The sequence below is a fragment of the Ovis aries genome, chromosome 1 (genome assembly GCF_016772045.2).
Source record: "Ovis aries strain OAR_USU_Benz2616 breed Rambouillet chromosome 1, ARS-UI_Ramb_v3.0, whole genome shotgun sequence".
NCBI lineage: Eukaryota > Metazoa > Chordata > Mammalia > Artiodactyla > Bovidae > Ovis > Ovis aries.
The window spans coordinates 242,976,176-242,998,454 of record NC_056054.1 but is presented as its reverse complement, the minus strand read 5'-3'; the positions used below and the strand labels follow the sequence as shown (position 1 = coordinate 242,998,454).

The following is a 22,279-nucleotide window of genomic DNA, read 5'->3' as shown; positions in this document are numbered from 1 at the left end:
CAAATAATTTAGAGTCAAATTCATTTCTCCCTGATCTTGGATTACCCACAATTTCAACTGTACTGATCACTTGTCCACAATATTTTTTAAAGGGTATTGTCTTTAAGGAAAAAATAAAAGAAAAGAGCTCTAAAGTGGTACCAATGTCCATCGTTCTTATCTTTGTTACTGTTTAATCATCCCTAGGTTTCTCCAGGAAGACAGATATGGTGAGTCATGAAGGAGAAAATGTTACTGCTGCTTCTTAGACTAGAGTTTGGGGAGATGGGCATGCGTGATTTCAGTTAGCTGGCTCTTTTCACAGAGGCAGTTGTCAAGAAATTTTATTCTCAGTTCACTGATATATCCCAAACACGGTGTCTGGCACACACTGGACCTTCCATTAAAAGTCTATTGTTATCTTTTGGTCATACTGGGTCTTAAAGTATCAACTAAATAAATAAACACAACCCCAAGCAGTCTTCAGATATCTCATAGTGTCCCTTTTCTTATCCAATTGGCCCCTAACTAAACCAGTTTCTTCCAAGTTTAAATCTTAAATGAGGGTCTCCTTTAAATGGGAGGGATAGTCTGATAAAGGGACAAAGGGTGAGGAAAAGGAGTTCTTCCTAAAATGCAGAAAGAGGTTTGGGAACCCAAAACCACTACTGGCTCATATGTGGTAACTTTTACAAGCAGAATTGCCTCCAAGTCAAAATCAAAACATACATGTGGCAAATTAAGCTGACCAAAATGGCTGGTAATTTCAAACCAAACATACTCAATGTTTAATACAATCAGTTAGTATGAACATCCTGCTCCATTTTCCTAAGAGTTAGATAGATAGATAGATAATATATATAATAGCTTTTGTAGAAAACTTCTTGATACACAAGCTAACCATCAATCTAATGTTGCAAGAATAAGTAACTATAAGCAGAACATTATTTTTTCCTGGGAGACAATATGGAAATTCTAAAGACGCAAATATATGAACCTTTCAAAATTTGTAAGTGTTGACGGCACCAGAACTCCAGTATGTCTATTTTCAATTCAAAATTTCTGCCTTTATTTAAAATTTATACAAAAAGCACCATTCTTACTTTCATCTGTAATGATTTGTGGTTTTGGACTTTCAAACTGAGGTAGAGATATAAAAACTTCCCTAACTTAAAGAGGAAAATGCAAGGAGATTTAAAATGATAACCAATGACCAAAAAATAAAAAAGAATGTAGGGAAAATGGTAGATAAAAAGGTGTCTACCAATACTGCTTCATGACAACCTGACATTATTGAAAACCTGAGAAGAAGATGAGGAAACACAGCAGACACTCCACATTTAGTACAAGGAAAGATATTTACATATTAGAAAGATTTTTCTTTCTTATTAAACATGTTTTTTTTTAATTTTTCACTTATACCTTACATGATATATTTCCTCCTGGACAACCAGAATCCACTGAGTTACTTTCCCAGTATAAAGGTTCAATATGATCTTTATTCTGTCTCAAATCAGGGTTAAGACATGAATTTCACAAAAATTTTAGCCTATGCCCTATCTTCACATTGGTATTTATGATAACTCAACAAATTTGATCATATTAATTAAATGTTAGACCATGGTTTTATAATTATGAATAATATCTACTTTTTAAAACAATGATTCATTGTGAATAAAATAATTCAATATATATTCTGCAAGCGTGAATTTCAACTCTTTTAAAATAATTTAATACAGACTTAGAAAGCCACATGTTCGGGACTTCACTGGCAGTCCAATGGTTAAAAATCCACCGTCCAATACAGGGGACATGGATTAGATCCTTCATCAGAGGACTAAGATCCCACATGCCCCGGGGCAAGTAAGCCCATGCACTGCAAATAAAGAGAAGCCCATGCATTGCAATGAAGAATCTGCGTGCTGCAACTAAGACCTAGCACAGCCAAAAAAATATTTTTTTAATTTTAAATTTAAGAAAAAAAAGTGTCTTCCAAAAGGATGGCACCAACTGACAAAAAAAAAAAAAAAAGCCACAGGTTGTTTCTCTTACCATTCAGTAAACAAGACAACCAGATCCTCTTGATTGGCATAATGTTCCATGACTTCTTTCATCAATCTCACTTTTTGGCCCCCTCCGATTGTATTAATTCCATCACCACCTCTCCATTCTTCTCCTTGACCAAGGACCTATAAATCAAAACAACATTTTATCCCTGGGCAAAACTCAGGTTATGAAGTGTTATAAACACTGGAAGTTACCAACAGCTTGTACAATATAACATAGCACCACTCTTTAAATGTTACACTCCTGATGCTAGACAGAAAAAAAACTTGATGCCTAGATCAGGTCATAATTCTTTAATGTTATCCACCCCATACAATGCCATTCTCAATTTTAACATGAAAAGTAGACACTAATCCAAGGAAGTTAGGAATTGGTGAGGGAAGCCACAGAAAGTATTTCTCACATCTTATTTCTCTTTATTCTGACTGAAATGAAAAGGAAAGAAAATGAAGAAACTTTCCAGATCACTTTTAAATCTGTCAGGATATCTGTCTGATGAACAAGGGGGAGCCCTGGAAGCTCAGTGAATCCTGGATGGGGCCCTTGATCTGTTTCCCTGCTGAAACCAAATCAGTCATCCCAGGAAACACAGAGGGCATCAGGTCAAATGCCATCTTCCTTACCTTAAGAATCTTAAACTTACGTTTCCCTCAAAAGTTTAATTATTTATCAGTGCAAGAAATCACCTAAGCACAATTACTCAGAGCTAAGCCTGCAGTCATCCTGGGTTCTGTTTGCCCAGCCTCAGCAGTTGCCTCTTGATTGTGTGCCTGCTGATGCACCAGGCTGTGAAGAAGCAGGAAACAAGTCTATGAGCCCCCCTGCCACAGATACAACTTGGACCTTAGTTTCATCAAAACCAAGTCTGAAGCTCCTGAAATAAGGATCTGCTAACACAGTGGTCCCCAAACATTTTGGCACCTAAGACCAGTTTCATCAAAAATGATTTTCCCATGGACCATGGTTGGGGATGGTTTTTATATTGTGATATATAATACAATATATAATCTGTATTTACAGCCACTCCCCTCACTAGCATCACTGTTATAGCTCCACCTCACATCATCAGGTTTTAGATACTCATAAAAGCATGCAACCGAGATATCTCACATGTTCACAGTTCACAGTTCATGCTCTCCTACAAGAATCTAATGCTGCTGCTGCTGCTGACAGGAGGTGGTGCTCAGGTAGTAACGTGAGCGATGAGTGGCTGAAAATATAGATGAAGCTTCACTGGCTAACCCACGCTCACCTCCTGCTATGCAGCCAGGCTCCTAACAGGCCATAGACTGGTACTGGTCTGTGACCTGGGGGTTGGGGGCTGCTGTACTAAAAGATTTGTGAATTCAGAGGGAATGAAATTAAGAATACAAAAGAAAAGCATAAAATTAGTTTAGAAAATAAATATTATTAATTCTAAATTTACTTACCATCGAGCCAAATACAAGCCTGGCTGGTAGAGCTTCTGGGACTCCCAGCCTCAGATCCCTAGTTAGCACTTCCTCACCACTCACTTATATTGAAGGGAGAAAGAAACACTGGTGTGGAAATTTAGATTCATATTGGGGCTAGTCTATTAGAACATTCAGTTCAGTTCAGTTCAGTTGCTCAGTCGTGTCCGACTCTTTGCAACCCCATGAATCGCAGCACGCCAGGCTTCCCTGTTCAAAACCAACTCCTGGAGTTCACTCACACTCATGTACATCAAGTCAGTGATGCCATCCAGCCATCTCATCCTGTCGTCCCCTTCTCCTTCTGCCCCCAATACCTCCCAGCATCAGAGTCTTCTCCAATGAGTCAACACTTCACATGAGGTGGCCAAAGTATTGGAGTTGCAGCTTTAGCATCATTCCTTCCAAAGAAATCCCAGGGCTGATCTCCTTCAGAATGGACTGGTTGGATCTCCTTGCAGTCCAAGGGACTCTCAAGAGTCTTCTCCAACACCACAGTTCAAAAGCATCAATTCTTCGGTACTCAGCCTTCTTCACAGTCCAACTCTCACATCCATACATGACTACTGGAAAAATCATAGCCTTGACTAGACGGACCTTAGTCAGCAAAGTAATGTCTCTGCTTTTGAATATGCTATCTAGGTTGGTCGTAACTTTCCTTCCAAGGAGTAAGCGTCTTTTAATTTCATGGCTGCAATCACCATCTGCAGTGATTTTGGAGCCCCCAAAAGTAAAGTCTGACACTGTTTCCACTGTTTCCCCATCTATTTCCCATGAAGTAATGGGACCAGGTGCCATGATCTTCATTTTCTGAATGTTGAGCTTTAAGCCAACTTTTTCACTCTCCTCTTTCACTTTCATCAAGACGCTTTTAGTTCCTCTTCACTTTCTGCCATAAAGGTGGTGTCATCTTCATATTGGAGGTTATTGATATTTCTCCTGGCAATCTTGATTCCAGCTTCTGTTTCTTCCAGTCCAGCGTTTCTCATGATGTACTCTGCATATAAGTTAAATAAGCAGGGTGACAATATACAGCCTTGACGTACTCCTTTTCCTATTTGGAACCAGTCTGTTGTTCCATGTCCAGTTTTAACTGCTGCTTCCTAACCTGCATACAGATTTCTCAAGAGGCAGGTCAGGTGGTCTGGTATTCACATCTCTTTCGCAATTTTCCACAGTTTATTGTGATCCACACAGTCAAAGGATTTGGCACAGTCAATAAAGCAGAAATAGATGATTTTCTAGAACTCTCTTGCTTTTTCCATAATCCAGCGGATGTTGGCAATTTGATCTCTGGTTCCTCTGCCTTTTCTAAAACCAGCATGAACATCTGGAAGTTCACGCTTCACATATTGCTGAAGCCTGGCTTGGAGAATTTTGAACATTACTTTAGTAGCATGTGAGATGAGTGCAATTGTGCAGTAGTTTGAGCATTCTTTGGCATTGCCTTTCTTTGGAATTGGAATGAAAACTGACCTTTTCTAGCCCCGTGGCCACTGCTGAGTTTTCCAAATTCGCTGGCACATTGAGTGCAGCACTTTGACAGCATCATCTTTCAGGATTTGAAATAGCTCAACTGGAATGCCATCACCTTGACCTAAAAAGTGGCTTCCTCTGGCCCTAACATTTGTTATACTTGTGTTCCACAACCCCTTTGGACTTCTCCAATACTACAGTACTACTGGGCCTAAATATCTGAGCATCTACTCTGTGTAGTGCTGTGTTGATTAAGCTCTAGTCTTATTTTCTTTCCACTCCATCAGTGTGACAGACTTTAGTATGCATCAGAATCACTCAGAGGATTTCTTAAAACAGATTGCTGGGTCCAGCTCCCAGTCTATGATTCAGAAGGTGGGGAAACGCCTAAGAAACCTCATTCCTATTTCCCAGCTGATGCTGATGTTGGTGGTCTAGGGTCCATACTTCAGAATCATATAATGGAAAGACAGCAGGAGGATCAAAACCTCCAGAGTCAGACAAAGGGTGCTGGGGTCCAAGATTTGACCCCTTAAAGTCATATGCCCTGGGGCAAGCTTCCTCATTCATAAGCAAAGTAGTATCTACCTTACATGGTTTATATAATGAATCAACAGCATGCCATGTATAAAGGTCCTAACAGTGTCTCACACATAAGAAATATTCCACACTCTCCCCATTCTGAACCCTTACAATGTCCTTCATTGGATTTCAGAATTATTTTACCATAATTTTTCTCCATTTCCATGTAGGAAATACTACAGTATTTCCTCTATATCCTAACAAGCTTCTCTAATGTATTTCTCCTTTATCCTATATTAAACACCTAGATCTCCTTCTTTAGCAAAGTTAGCTTCTTTTAACAGTTGTTCTACATTAACATATGTACCTATTCTTCTAGCAGTTATGTAGCAAATATTATCTTTTTTGTGCATTATATACTAGAACAGCTCACTTTTTCCCTAAGCAAAAAGCAGTCTCTCTCTCCTTGCTTTTTTTAAGTTTTATTGTTTTGTTGTGTAAATGTATTAAATTCATTTGTTTGTTTTCCTACCTTGGGATATCTCTCTCTTCTCCTCTATATGTGGAAAAGATTTAGCTGACAGAGCCTCATTTCTGTTAAAAATAAATAACTTAAAAAAACAAAGCAGGTCTTTCATAGCTCAGTTTACTAGTCCTACCAAATTTCCCATTTCTTCTTACCATTTATCAATAAGATATTCTCCTAGAGATAGGTTATAAAGCCCTTTTAATGTTACTAAATTCCTCTAAAACAAACAAAAAACAAGCACCTTCCAATAATGGAATAGAAAAAGTATCTGCTTCACAGTAATGTTTCCAATTTTCCTAAATGAAGAAACATACCAAGGTAGATAAACCCACTACAAAAAGAAAAAACTTCAAAGTTAAAAAAATTACTATCAAATCTTAATTATGTTATATCCATACAAGACTCCTCAAAACAAATATGCGTGTGTGTGTGTGTGTGTATGTGTGTATCCTTCTAAATATCCTTCTGTTGTTTTATACAACATGTTTATACAAAGCATTAGCAAATATTAGGAAATTATCATCTGAGTGGCAGTATTAACAAGGCTGAAATCTATCTTTAAAACAATCAAGTAAGTGTAAACTAACGGCAATTATGTAATCAAATTTCATCTCCCTCCTGTGGATTATAGATCGTGTTGCTATTGCTATTGTTCTCACTATGAAAAATGTACTTCAGGTACACAGTCTAAAATCTCCATGAATTAAAAAATATACCATACCTTCACAGTATAATTGAAGTATTTGGCTGATTGCATAAATCGATGGAATCCATCACTTTCTTTTGTTGCTACAGTTATGACTAATAATTTATCTGCAAAAACAGAGGGAATAACATAAGACAGTTTACCAAGAGGCTAACTACTCACACTTTACAGATATCACTATAGTGACTAGAAACCTCATTAAACCCATGGGAATGTTTTGGTTTGTCAGTCTACATGAGGCTAAACAAAGAGCTGTTGAAAAACTAGGCAATTAAAATTGGTTATATTACTATCAAATGACAGACTGTCAAATAATGAATTATTTTAATGGTAAGAAAGTATATTAATATTTAAGATAAAGCATGCCCTCAACAGAGGATTTCAGCACTAAGAGAAACATTTCCATAAAATTGCAGAAGGTTTTATCTATAAAGACCAACTCTCCTACATATTATCTAATCAACCAGCTTCATTGTCACCTATAAATCACTGCTGATGAATACAAACATCAGTTAGGTTCAGAAGGAAATTACATTCCTCAAAGCACACATACAAAACAAAAAGATCCAATCATGAGATTAATCTTAACTTTTTCAAATAAATTATGAAAAATTGGGAAAAAAATACTTAGAAACAGAATCTTAATATTTTTCTTATCAAAGAATGTTTGTAAATGTGAAGTCTATAAAATCCACATTTATATCACCTTCAGTGTTTTGGCTTTTCATTAAAGAATAAAAGGAACCGAAATCAACACTGCCCTAGTAAATACACAGCTTTGAGTCATCATTTTATAATGGATTATTATTTTCAATCTAATACAACACCTCTTCTTAATAGAAGAAAACAGATTTAAGGAGTCATCTCAAATTACCTACAGAAGCTATTAAGGGAAAGTACTTATCAGGAAAAGACATGTTGGACAAATGCTAAAAAGAAACAAACGCATCAGAAAATGCCAAAGGAACTAGAGCATTTTCTTTCTTAACCTTAGGGTATCAGAGGACCAGTGGACTAAGAAAGCAAAATGTCTTTTTGATGTTCTAAGCACTGAGTTCGGAGAGGGCAATGGCACCCCACTCCAGTACTCTTGCCTGGAAAATCCCATGGACAGAGAAGCCTGGTAGGCTGCAGACCATGGGGTCACTAAGAGTCTGAAACGACTGAGCGACTTCACTTTCACTTTTCACTTTCATGCATTGGAGAAGGAAATGGCAACCCACTCCAGTGTTCTTGCCTGGAGAATCCCAGGGACGGGGGAGCCTGGTGGGCTGCTGTCTATGGGGTTGCACAGAGTCGGACACGACTGAAGCAACTTAACAGCAGCAGCAGCAGCAGCAGCAGCAGCAGCAGCAGCAGCAGCAGCAGCAGCAGCAGCAGCAGCAGCAAGCACTCACTGAGTTACGTCATTTGACTCTCAATTACTGTTATCAATAAGAAAAAATTTACAGTGTTAAGTATCTCCTAAACAATAAAGCGACTTCACTTTCACTTTTCACTTTCATGCATTGGAGAAGGAAATGGCAACCCACTCCAGTGTTCTTGCCTGGAGAATCCCAGGGACGGGGGAGCCTGGTGGGTTGCCGTCTATGGGGTCGCACAGAGTTGGGCACAACTGAAGCAACTTAGCAGTAGTAGCAGTAGCAGCAAACAATAAACAACCATTGAAAATGAAATATATAGCATTAATGTATTATAACAATCAATTAAAAACTATTTCATAAGATCCAAGGTAATCATCAAATTTTGAAAATAAACAAAATATAAACAAGTGTAACAAAGAAATCAATTCAAGCAAGTCAATCAACAAAAAGGAAAACATTACCATGAAGATAAATATTAACATTCTTATATATTTTTCTAGAAATTCATATTTCTCACATAAATTCTACCATTATGAGAAAGATATTCAAGCAAAAATAAAAGTTATTTTCAATAAAGCTGTCAGCACTTTTCCAATAAATTAAAAGTACTTTTCCAATAAATTATTCTTTTTTAAAAAACAAAATTTCATTTGTAAAGTTTCAAACAGGGCTTAATCAATTAAGAAAATGACATATTATCATTCACAATAAATTCTGAATAAAAGAATACTAGATTCTATTTCATAAGAGTAAAGGAAATACTTTTTTAAGTCCTTTCACTGTCATAAAATGACTATGTTTAAAGACAGCTTTCTTTATTAGCTTTTTCTACATAAATCAGAGTATTAGCTATTAGTTTACAGATTTTGCCTAGATGGATTTTTATACTTATAATTTTCAGTACAAAATTAACAGCAAGGATTTCACCATCCTTAATAGGAGAGTAATGTTGGCCAGACCCTCAGACAGACAGAAATATTACCTAATCTAATGACTCAGAAGGCAAAACTAAAAATATGTAGTCTGACTGTGTCTGGCAATCCTATGCCAAATAAGGACTCCTGTTGTTCCAGTATTACTGCTAATTACAAAAAAGTAAAACCAAGTAATAAGTGATTTCATCAAAGAAAGGTCTCCTCAATAACATTACATACAAATGTTTGTTTCTTCTTACCTGCTATTAGTATCATAACTATGAGGAAAATAAATCTTACTCAACTAGGGGAAGTAAAAGAAGAAAGGGCTGACATGTACCACTCGCAAGTTCTTGCCAGCCAGTAGTTCAACAGTTCAACTTGACCACCGTCTTATGACATATTCTTGTTAAAAACTTTAACCTACATTTAACACATAATTCAGATTCCAGTATAATTCATACCATAAGTTTACCAGAAGTATTAGGACAGAAGATCAACTGATCTCCAGAATCAATGTCAAAAGAGAAAAAGAGGAAAGGGAAACTAGCATACTGTATCCCACCAGAATTAAGAGACAATGCAGCCAAACATGCATCACTGCCTTTATTAGGGTCCTGATGTGAAAAGTCGACTGCCAATAACGTATCTGTGAGAAAATTAGGCAATTTTGAACATTAACTTATATGTGTTAATGTTAAGAAACTACTGCTCATTTTTAACATGCTAATAATGGTGCTGATATTTTTTAAAGAGTCCTTATAATTTAGAGACAAATACTCAAGTATTTACCCAGTGAAAAAATATAGTGTTTGTGACCTGTTTTAAAATTTTTAGGGGTAGATAGGAGGCAATGGAGGAGGAAGATAAAAATTAAATAAGATTGCCCACATATGATGATGGTTAAAACTGAACTCCATTTACATATGTTTGGAAATTCCTACAATTAAAAAGCATAATCGATAATATTACAATCTGAAAAATATTCAATATAAAACTTATTTTAACAGTCTGAAAAGGAAAAATGGAATAGAGAGAAGAAATTTTCTAAACAAAGAATATTATAATTTAAACAACTATAATTAGTACCTTACCCAACCCACCCACAACAACCAAAAGGATCAAGTGAGATATTGAGAAAATGGGCCTGAAAAATGGGCACCCATCAACCACTAACAAAACCAGTCTAAGAATGTGATAAAGAAAAGATAAGCTCAACTCTGGCCAAATATAACCTCTAGAGCCATGGTCTGACTCTATCAGAAAGTGGATTAATGCAGTTACCATGAGCAAGAAACATGTAATGCATCAACAGAGTGTGGTCAATAAGAACCATTTATCAAATGAAAATCACATCAGAGCCGAAAAAAAAAAAAATCTTTCTATAATCATATATATAAAGTCCACCAAAATACCTAGCACTATAGTAGGTTTAATAAATATTTTAGTGGCTTAATATTTAGCTCTCTAGAAAAATTCAGATGAATAACACAATCTCTCCAAAAATCAAGACAATTTATTTAGAAAAGCAAAAACAAACAAACAAACAAAAGCCACACTATGTTCTCTCTCAATGAATTTACAACTTTGGAAGAAAAATGCATTGTTAGAGTCATGTTTTTTTTCTCTAGATGTTGATTTAATAACAGAATTTATCAATTTTTAGTGCTGATCTAAATTTTCTTTCCAAAAACAAATCATAGCTTTAAAATAAGAAGTTTTTGGCTGATATGTCCTGTCTCCAAATGATTCTTCGATCAGCCCATAAATCCAGCTGAAATTCATTGTCTTAATGACAGGCAACACATTCAGTAACTCAGCACCAGCCCAGCTACCTTTGATCTTACTCAGAGGGATAAATTTCCCATCTTCCCAAGAAACTTTCTCTATACTCAGTCTTAACTTTAAATTAAAAAAAAAAAAAAATTCTACCCCTGAGTACATTGCCCTAACTCTGCTATAACTCATTTTATGAAAGAAGTATCTTTCATCTATAAAACTCAGTGGTGCTCAACTTTCTATTCAAGGAACACATTTTCTAGGAATGGTTACCATAAGAGCTAGCAAACTTTCACTGTAAAAGTTCAAATAGTAAATATTTTAGGCTTTGTAGTCTATATTCAATCTGTCACGATTATCTTTTTTTCTTTCTTCTTTAAAACATTTTTAAAATTAAAAAAAAATTTTTTTCTAGGTTTCCTGGCTGGCTGCATAAAAACAGTTATGAGCCAGATTTGGCCTAAACGTTATAGTTTGCCACTGTGGTTGGCCATATGGATGTGACAACAAACTATATGGGTTCCAGTCTCAGACCTACCACTTATTACTTGTTTGAAATTGGTCAGTTACTTAAACTCTGTGCCTCATGTTTCTCACTTATATATGTAATAATAGCACCTGATAGGCTTGCTGTGATGGTTAATGAGTTAATATATATAAAGTGGATGATACTACATATGTGTTAGACAGTACCTTACTTTTTCTCCTCAAAAGATAAATGTGTAAGGGAGGTTGTTGTTGAAATGCAAATCTCAGCAAGTTATATAACTTAATCTCCATCTCTACCAGTTATTTATTCAAGAACTGAATATCTTTTTTATTAATTAAATTTTATTGAAGTACAGTTGCTTACAATGCTGTGTTACTTTCTAAAGTACAACAAAGTGAATCAGATATATGCATAGATATATCCTCTCTTTTTTAAGTCACCACAGAGCACTGAATAGAGCTCCCTGAACTGTAGAGTAGATTCTCATTTGTTGTTGTTGCTGTTCAGTGGCTCAGGCCTGTCAGATTCTTTGAGCCCCATGGACTGTAGCATGCCAGGCTTCCCTTTTCTTCATCATCTCCTGGAGCTTGCTCAAACTCTTGTCCGTCATCATTCAGTCAGTGATGCCATTCAACCATCTCGTCCTCAGTTGTCCCCTTCTCTCCTGCCTTCAATCTTTTCCTGCACTAGGGTCTTTTCTAATGAGTCGGCTCTTCGTAACAGGTGGCTAAAGCATTGGAGCTTCAGCTTCAGCAGCAGTCCTTCAAATGAATATTCAGGGTTCATTTCCTTTAGGATTAACTGGTTTCAGCTCCTTGCTGTCCAAGGAATTCTCAAAAGTCTTCTCCAATACCACAGTTCAAAAGCTTCAATTCTTCAGCACCCAGCCTTCTTTATGGTCCAACTCTCACATCCATATATGACTAGTGGAAAAACCATTGCTTTGACTTTACGGACATAGGTCAGCAAAGTAATGTTTCTGCTTTTTAATATGCTGTCTAGGTTGGTCATAACTTTTCTTCCAAGCAGTGACTGTCCTTTATTTTCAAGGCTGCAGTTACCATCTGCAGTAATTTTGGAGCCCAAGAATAGTCTGTCACTACTTCCATTGTTTCCCCATATATTTGCCATGAAGTGAATGGACTGGATACCATGATCTTAGCTTTTGGAATGTTGCGTTTTAAGTCAGCTTTTTCACTCTACTTTTGCACCTTCATCAAGAAGTCTTTAGTTCCTCTTCGCTGCTGTCATAAGGGTGATATCATCTGTATGTCTGAGGTTATTGATATTTCTCCCTGCAATCTTGATTCCAGGTTGTGCTTTATCCAGCCTACCATCGTGCATGATGTACTCTGCATATAAGTTAAACAAACAGCTTGACAATATACATACAGCCTTGACATACTTCTTTTCCAATTTTGAACCAGTCCATTGTTCCATGTCTGGTTCTAACTATTTTTCTTGACCTCAGGTAAGGTGGTCTGGTATTCTCATCTCTGTAAGAATTTTCCACAGTTTGTTGTGATCCACATATTCAAAGGCTTTAGCATAGTCAGTGAAGCAGAAGAAGATGTTTTCTGGAATTCTTTTGCTTTTTCTATGATTCAACAGATGCTGGCAATTTAGACTCTGGTTCCTCTGCCTTTTCTAAATCCAGATTATACATCTGGAAGTTCTCAGTTCATGTACTGTTGAAGCCTAGCTTGAAGGATTTTGAGCATTACCTTGCTAGCACACGAAACGAGTGCAATTGTGCAGCAGTTTGAACATTCTTTGGCATTGCCCTTTACTGGGACTGGAATGAACTGACCTTTTCCAGTCCTGTGGCCACTGCTGAGTTTTTCAAATTTGTTGGCATATTGAGTGTAGTACTTTCACAGCATCATCTTTTAGGATTTGAAACAGCTCAGCTAGAATTCCTTCACCTCCACTAGATTATCATCAGTTACCTATTTTTATACATAATCGTGTATATATGTCAATCCCAACCTCTCAGTTCATCCCACCACTCTCTTTCCCTCTTCTTGTCCATAGGTTTGTTTTCCATATCTGTGTCTCTACTTCTATTTAGCAAATAATTTCATCTATACCATTTTTCTAGATTCCACATATATAATATTTGTTTTCCTCTTTATGACTTATTTCACTATGTATGACAGTCTCTAGGTCCATCCACACCCCTACAAATGTCTTTCAACTTTCAAGATTTCATCGTACTGGTATAGCACTGTCCCTTTATCCATGGTTTCTGTCACCCATGGGTCAATCACAGTTTGAAAATATTAAATGGAAAATTCTCAAAATAAATAATTCGTAAGTTGCTAAACTGTACACATACTGAGTAGAATTGCCTAAAAAATCAGTTACAACCTGAAAGCAGAGAATTTGGTTGGAATGTTAAGGACGCCAGGCCTGGGAGACTGTAGCCCTGAGAGTATGCTCCAAGGAGGCAGGGTGGGGAAGCAAGCTATATACAAGTTTTCAGCAAAGACCATCAAAGATTATTGTTAAATAAGGGAAACCAGATATCAAGCTAAGGTATCTAGCGTTTCTCTGTGTATGGAAAGAGGCAATCCTCTGAGCTCACTGAATTCATTTCCTCCCTGTGCACCTCTGTGATCTAGGGCCAAATCTTGTTTCCTGATTGTTTATGTCCTTGATTCCTTGTTCACCTTAAGGGGTGGCAGATATGATGGATGGCAGCTTCTTGCATCACCTCCCTCCAGCTTCTCATCAATCACCATGGGGGGTGACAGCATCTGCAGGATCACAGGCATTGTGTTCCCTTTTGGGAGCTCTCATTCACATTTGGAGAGCTGGAATCGCTGATAGCTGTGACATTTCTTGCTCATCAATATGGCAGAAAATATTTCACTTCACAGTACCGTGGTAAAATCTCTTGCCATCCTGCTCTCCCCGAACCCGTGACCTGAATCATCCCCCTGTCCAGTGTATCTCATCAGTTAGTCAGTTAGTAATTGTCTCAGCTATCAGATCCACTGTCACAGCATCACAGTGCTTGTCTTCAAGTCACCCTTATTTGACTTCTACTTTGGGGCTATAAGGGTGACTTGGCCATAAGTCATCCTTATGGCCTCAAAGTGCAAGACTAGTAATGCTGGCAATTCAAATACACCAAAGAGAGCCATAAAGTGCTTCCTTTAAATGAAAAGGTGAAAGTTCTGACTTCATAAGGAAAAAACAAAGCTGAGGTTTCTAAGATCTACACTAAGAACAAATCCTCTATCTGCAAAATTGTGAAGAAAGAAAAAGAAATGCATGCTAGATTAACTTTCTCACTTCAAACTGTAAAAGACACAGCCACAGTGCACGGTAAATCCTTATTAATATAGAAAAAGTACTAAGTTTATAAATAAGATATTCTGAAAGATCACATTCACATAACCTGTATTATATTGTTATAACTATTCTATTATTAATTATTGTTGTTAATCTCTTACTGTGCCTAACCTACAAATTAAACTTCATCATAGATATGTAATATGTATAGGAAAAAACAGTACATATAGGGTTTGGGACTATCCACAGTTTCAGGCATCCACTAGGGTTCTTGGAATGTAACCCTTACTGATAAAGGCTGGGGGTGGATAGCAACTGTAATGGGGAAAAAAAAATCTATGTAAAAACAGTTCAAGTGGAAGCTGTTTATTAAAGTAATATAGAAACTGTGCATACACCTTCTCAAGTCTTTTCATTTCTCTCCATCTCCAAGCAAGTTTACTCAAGTTATGACTAGTCCATTTCCACAACACCCTCCTAACCCCCACTACACCCACTCCAATCATATCTGTACAAGGCAGACTTATCTTTTCAAAACCCTTAAATATCTAACCATGTCACCCCATTGCTAAACATCCTTAAATCACTTTCCATTACTCTTAGAATGGTGACCAAGCTCCATTACCTCAAAGTTCTTGACTACCTCTATCTTCTCTGATCTTATTCTCCATTTTGCTCTCTCTCCTCCAACTGCAGGCCTTTTTTCTGTTTCCAACAATGCCCTGCTCCCTCCCACCCTGAAGATAATTGTGGATGCAAAGTCTTTACCTAATGTCTCCTCTGATCTCTTGAAGTAGCCACTGCCTATTCAACTCATTGGGATTCTTATATATATGCCATTTTCTCAGGGGAATGTTCTCTGACCTACTCAAGCAGGTCAATGCCCATTATACAGTCCCACTGCATTCTCTACCTCTCTTTTGGAGCACTTTATGACAAACTATAATTTTATATTAATTTGTACAGGTATTATTTGAGATTAGAGTCTCTTTCCCCAACTAGACTGTAAATTCCAAAAAGGCAGGATGTTTTTTGCTCAGCCCGGTATCTCCAGGGCCTATCATAGTGTTTAGCATGCAGTCGATTCTTAATAAATATTTTGTTGAATGAGCAGATTCAGGAACAATGGATGTTATGTTTTATCTGTGCATTCGTGCATGTTAAGTCCCTTCAGTCATGTCTGACTGTTTTCAACCCTATGGAGTGTAGCCTGCCAGGTTCTTCTGTCCATGGAACTCTCCAGGCAAGAATACTGGAGTGGTTTGCCATTTCCTTCTCCAGGGGGATCTTCCCAACCCAGGGATTGAACCTGGGTCTACTACACTGCAGGCAGATTGTTTGGATGTACAAAATAATTTGTTCCTGGCAAAATCCCTGTGTAGTCTGCATTATTATATCCAATTCACAGATGAAAAAACTAAGGTTAAGTAGTTTAACTTAGCCAAAGTCACCCAAGTTACCAGCATAGGAGAATGTGGAATTTCAGTTATTTCTCACCATCCATTTCTTTCCAGTGTTTCCTGTGCCTCACTTGGTGGTGAGAGGTCAAGAGACTGGAAGCAAAATGTTTTATTACATGTACAGAAGAGATAACACAGCAAGCCTAAGACTTCGATCTTACTTTACAGTGTTGATCCCCAACTGGCATCTGGAAAGCTGACTTTGGAGACGATTTCCATCATTCCCAAATAAGAACAACTCATTGTATCTGAATTGTACAAACAAGGTATCTGTGCTGAACACCAGCTTTCCTTTTAGGAGTTGGGATATCTGGTACAGAAGTTGCCTCTGTGACCAGCCCTGAATAAAAACCTACGTCTCTAACAAGTCTCTAAGTAAGTCTCTAACAAGCGGTTCCGATAAATAATTTTTACATGTGTGGTCACAACTAGTTGCTGTTGACTCCCCTGAGAAAAGACTCTTGGAACCTGTGTCTGGTTTCCCTGGACTTTGCCTATGTGCCTTTTCCCTTTGCTCACTTTGCTTGGTATTCTTTCAATGTAAACAGTCATAGCTATCAATATGACGATATGCTGAATCATTTGAATCCTCCTACTGATTTGGGGAGCCTGGGAATTGTCTTGGGGAGAGCTTACCCATTATACTTCTAGCTACAGGCAGCAAGTCTTCATCTGAAAGAGGCACTATGGGCCTAACTGATTATATATCTGATACCTATTAGATTCTGGGTTCAGAGGCCAGGCTAGAGAGATACAGAAAAGACTCCAAATAGGCTCCATAAAGGAAATATTTAATAGATAAGACAAGCACACCCTGCTTCTCTATTGGTTGAGAATCATTTCATTTTTTTTTAATTGAAGGATAATTGCTCTACAGAATTTTGCTGTTTTCTGTCAAACATCAACATAGGTATACATATGAGAATCATTTCATTTTAACATAAACTGTGATCCCAGAGTTTAGTCTAGCAAAATCCACTTTTTTTTTTTTATAGGGAAGGAAGACCTGAAGAGAAAATCAGACTTGTCCAAGAACCTGCAACTGGTGGTAATCAGCCTAGGACTGGAATTGATGATTCTTAATTACTAAAAAAAAAAAAAAGTTGCTTTTCTAGGTTTCATTACACAATTTTGTTGCTTTTTTTTAAGCACTGAGTCACTTAAACCCTGTGACAAACTGAAGTCATGGAGTCTAGGTGGCAAGAAAACACATTTTATTTTGTGGAATTGTTGAAAGAAATTCAAGAGACCAAAATTCCTCAAGAGCAATTCATGCCACAATTTCAATGAGGAAAAAAACCTAAAAAGGATATGTCAAAGAGACATCAGAGGATTCCTTAGTATTTCTGTAGGAAAAAAGGGAGAGAGGAAAGGCTTAAAGAAAAAAATAACTTCCAAGCATTAATGCTACAAAGGGAACATCTTCACACATTAGTATTTAGATAGATGTGGTTCTACAGCCCACTCTGGACAATGTTCTCAGTCACTACGTCATGCCCAACTCTTTTCAACCCCATGGACTGCAGACTGCCAGGCTCCTCCTTCCATGGAATATTCCAGGCAAGAATACTGGAGCAGGTTGCCATCTCCTACTTAGGGGATCTCCCCGACCCAGGGATTGAACCTGCATCTCATGCATTGGCAGGCAGATTCTTTACCATTGAGTCACATACGAAGCCCTACTCTGAACAACACACAGACATAAAGCAAATGAGATGAGCTGGGGCATAGTGGGGGAAGGGTAGCATGTAGGGTAACCAACCATCCCAGTCTGTTCAGGACTAAAAAGGTTCCCAGAACACAGGGCCTTCAGTTTTAACACTTGAAAAGTCCAGGATGAGTTGGTCACCCTAGCAGTATGGGTAGTGGGACTACAGAGGTTGAGTATTGCTAGTTATGTGTAACAGCCTGGATGACAAATGGTCCAGGAGAACATTAAGTTAGGATAAACTCTTCTGGAACCAGAAGATCAACACCATATATCGAGTGAAACAGGATCAGATTAAGACTTCCAGAGGTCCTGGGCACCAGAAGGTCAAAGTGCACTGAGACAACTTCCACTCCTCAGAAGTACCTCTCTTCTCAGTTCATAGCCAGTGCCTTTTCTCATGTCCTCACATGAGGGGCCTAGGGACCCTCTGGGGTCTCTCTCTCTCTCTTTTTAAATATTTATTTATTTGGCTTCACCCAGGTCTTAGTTATGGCATGCAAACTCTTAGTTGTAGCATGCGGGATCTAGTTCCCTGACCAAAGATTGAACCTGAGCCTTCTGCATTGGGAACATGGCGTCTCAGCCACTGGACCACCAGGGAAGTCCCTAGGGAGTCTCTTTTATAAGAAAACTAATCCCATTCATGACGGCTCTACCCTCATGACCTAACTCTTTCCCAAAGTCCTCACCTGCTAATACTATCGTCCTTGGATAGTGGAGGTGAGAATTTCAACACATGAATTTGATGGGGACACAAATGTTCAGACCATTGTAGTTACATACCTGTTGACTAGTAAACATGCCTATTTGATGAAATGCTTTCATCTATGAGAACTGTGTTATATAAGGCAAATAAGAATAAATATTGATAAGCTTAAGTAGACTTAATGAATATCTTTCTCACAAATAGGATCAAATATCTCATACTCTAAGTGTCTTCATAATTTTAACATGGTGAAAGGGGCTGGGGTATCTTCAGAAGCTATTTTATAAAAACCCTAATCAAAGTCATCGTAACTCTACCCTCAAGACTTAAGCATCCTCCAAAGGTCCCACCTTTGTGGATTAGGATTTCAACATACAAATTTTGGGTGGACACAAACATTCAGGTCATATTAAATATGAAGTACAATTAAAAGTACCCAGAATGTTTGTAGCAGCCTAGATGGGAGGGGAGTTTGTGGGAGAATGGTTACCTGTATATGTATGGCTGAGTTCCTTCGCTGTTTCACCTGAAACTATCACAACACAATATTAATAGGCTATACTCCAATAGAAATTTAAATGTTTGTTTTAAAAAAAGCACCCAGAATGAATGGACTGTCTTGAAAAAGCAATGTTTCCTATCTTTCCAAGTATTTATAGAACTAATACAGAATCATAGTCCAGAATTTATGACTTGGAGAACACAACTGATCTCTTCAAAAGTTAGGAAATGCATACCTTGAATGTAATTTTAATGTTAAAGGAAAAAGGATCAGCTCTCTTCACAGACAGAGCAGCTCCAATCTGTTGAATTCCAATGGTTTAAATGTTACAGCAACCTCCAAAATAGAAAGACACTGGTAATGAGAACCTCCTTTGAGTGTGATGGTGTAACCCATCTGCTGGCCAAATGCTTCAGCAGAGACTATGAACTGCCTGCCAGAAATCTGGTCTCAAGGTTGTGTAGTTGGTTCAAATAGATTATTGCATTTGATACAATCTGATCTATTGTTCTTTATTCCATGTTTTGTGTAGGCACTAAAAATATCTCCTTAACTCATAATCAAAGGGTGTCAATAATAAAGTTGATTACCAAAATGAAACAGCAGGGACTGAGATAATACATTCCTGCTAATTCACCTACAATTGAAAGCAAACAAAACAGTTGTCCAAGGTCAGAGGCCACCCTGAGATGCACTTGTGGTCCATCTGAAACAAAGTTGTAAGGGTGACGTGCCTAAGCCAAGATGAACCCTACTTCCCTATAATAGAAAACAAAAAAATATCTTTTTAAAGAATCTTACCTAACCTAAAGGAATGAGAATAAATCAATCTGGGATGCAAAATTAAAAGCAGATCTGATAAAGTGTGGCAGGGCTGAAAACGAAACAGAAGACCCAATTTTCATTCATCATTCTCAAGTACACAGAAACATTTGCTTCTCTCATTCCATGTTGCCATGAACACATTATAATTACATAATTTTAAAGAAGGGCATTTCCCGTTGTACCCACATAGCGTAAAATGAACACAATTAATCTGTACAGCAGCTCCTCCTCACCTGCCTTGAGAGTTTTATGGCATCTTCTGTATTTTGGCAGTTCAGAATACTACCCCACAACTTGCTAGTTCCTCACACTGGCTAACAAGTTGAAGCTGCCATATAAGAGATTACTAGGAGGAGGTCCCTGGGGCACAGTGTTTAAGAATCCGCCAGCCAAAGCAGGGGACCCAGGCTCAATTCCTGGTCCAGGAATATTCCATTTGCCACGGAGCAACTAAGCCCTGTGCCACAATTACTGAGTCCACCAACTGTAACTCTGAAGCCTGCAGGCCTAGAGCCCAGGCTCCACAAGAAAAGCCACCACAGTGAGGTGCTCCCACACTGCAAGAGTAACTCCTGCTCACTGCAACTAGAGAAATGCTACACAAAGCAATGAAGACCCAGTGCAACCAAAAGTAAATAAATAATAAAATCATAGTTTAAAAAATAAACTAACTTTAAAAGACAGATTACTAGGAAACTGAATTAGCCCATTAGACAGAAGAAGCAGTTCTAAGAAGGAAGCTCACAGTGATAAATGCCAACCTCAAGAATCAAGCAAAGTCTCAAACAACAACCTAACTTTACAGCTCAAAGAACCAGAAGTAGAGAACAAATGAAGCTCCAAGTTAGTAGATAGAATTTTGAATGGTACATTTCCATTTTTGTCTCAAGGTATATTTTCTCTCTCTTTTGATTTCTTCTTAGACACATTGCTTGTTCAATAACATGTTGTTTAATCTCTACATACTTGTGAATTTTCCATTTTTCTTCATGTAATTAATTTCTGCCTTAATACCATTGTGGCTGAAAAAGATGTTTGATATGATTTGAATACTCTTCAATGTATTATTGCATCAGTGATGCCATTCAGCCATCTCATCCTCTACACTCTCTTCTCCATCTGCAATGATACAATAAACATGAACTTGGGCCAACTCTGGGAGGTGGGAGGGAAGGACAGCCTGGCGTGCTGCAGTCCATGGGTTCACAAACAGTCAGGCACAACTAGGCAACTGAACAACAACAGATGAATTAAGATTTGTCTTGTGACCTAACACATGACCTGTCTTGGAAAATGTCCCATATGCACTTCATAGGAATTCTGTTGCTTTTAGATGGAATTTTCTGTAAATATCTGATCTAACATGTAATTTAAGGTTGATGTTTCCTTATTGATTTTTCAGTCTAGATGATCTAATGATTAATTAAACAGGGTATTAAAGTCTCCTACTCTTATTGTATTACTGTTTATTTCTCCCTTTATGTCCATTAAAATTTGCTTCACATATTTAGGTGCTCCTATATTGAGTGCATAAATAATTACAAATGATGTATCTTCTTGTTGACTCCCCCATTTATCATTATGTAGAATCTTTTCTGTCTCTTATTACAGTCTTTGTGTTAAAGTCTACATTGTCTAATATAAGTACAGCTACTACAGGTTTTTTTTTGGTTTCCATTTACATGGGATATATTTTTCTATCCCTTTATTTTTGGTTTGTGTGTTTCCTTCTATTTACATGAGTCTCTTGCAGGCAACATGTAGATAATTCTTAGTCTTTTTTTGTTAAATTATTCAGCCACTTTACATATTTAGATTGGAGAATTTAATCCACTTACACTCAAATAATTATTGATAGACATGTGCTTACTGCCATTTTGTTTTCTTGCTATTTTTGCAATTAATTTTTTTCATCATTTTAAAACCTTTTACATATCTTTGAGATATTTTCAAATGGAATCCAGCAGCAGAATATTCCACCATATGAATGAACCATAATTTGGTCACAAACAGTCAGACAAGACTGAGCAACTGAACTGAACTGAACTGACTGATAAAATGGAGATATTAAATTATTTCCAATCTAATACTGTACTAAAAAAACAGCAATTGATGATGACGTACATAAGTAATTTCATATATGTAAGATTGTATCTGTAGAGTGAATTTAAAAAAGAATTTCTGGGTCAAAAATTTCCTCCCATTTTAGTTCAGTTCAGTCGCTCAGTCATGTACAACTCTTTGCAACCCCATGAACCACGGCACACCAGGCCTCCCTGTCCATCACTGACTCCTGGAGTCCACCCAAACCCATGTTCATTGAGTTGATGATGCTATCCAACCATCTCATCCTCTGTCATCCCCTTCTCCTCCTGCCCTCAATCTTCTCCAGCATCAGAGTCTTTTCAAATGAGTCAGCCCTTCACATCAGGTGGTCAAAGTATTAGAGTTTCAGCTTCAACATCGGTCCTTCCAATGAACACCCAGGATTCCTCGCA

General features: G+C 37.5%; 1 protein-coding gene across 4 annotated transcripts in view; it reads right to left on the bottom strand.

The window, feature by feature from the left end:
* Positions 1–22,279, bottom strand: part of PLOD2 (procollagen-lysine,2-oxoglutarate 5-dioxygenase 2) — a 119,630-nt gene that overhangs the window by 58,855 nt on the left and 38,496 nt on the right. For all 4 annotated transcript variants that reach the window (XM_060405538.1, XM_060405541.1, XM_027959595.3 and 1 more), the window contains 2 exons: positions 6,746–6,837; positions 2,032–2,168 (listed from right to left, as the gene is read on the bottom strand). In XM_060405538.1, the coding sequence (XP_060261521.1) occupies positions 2,032–2,168; positions 6,746–6,837 (229 nt within the window). The remainder of the gene's footprint in view (positions 1–2,031; positions 2,169–6,745; positions 6,838–22,279) is intronic.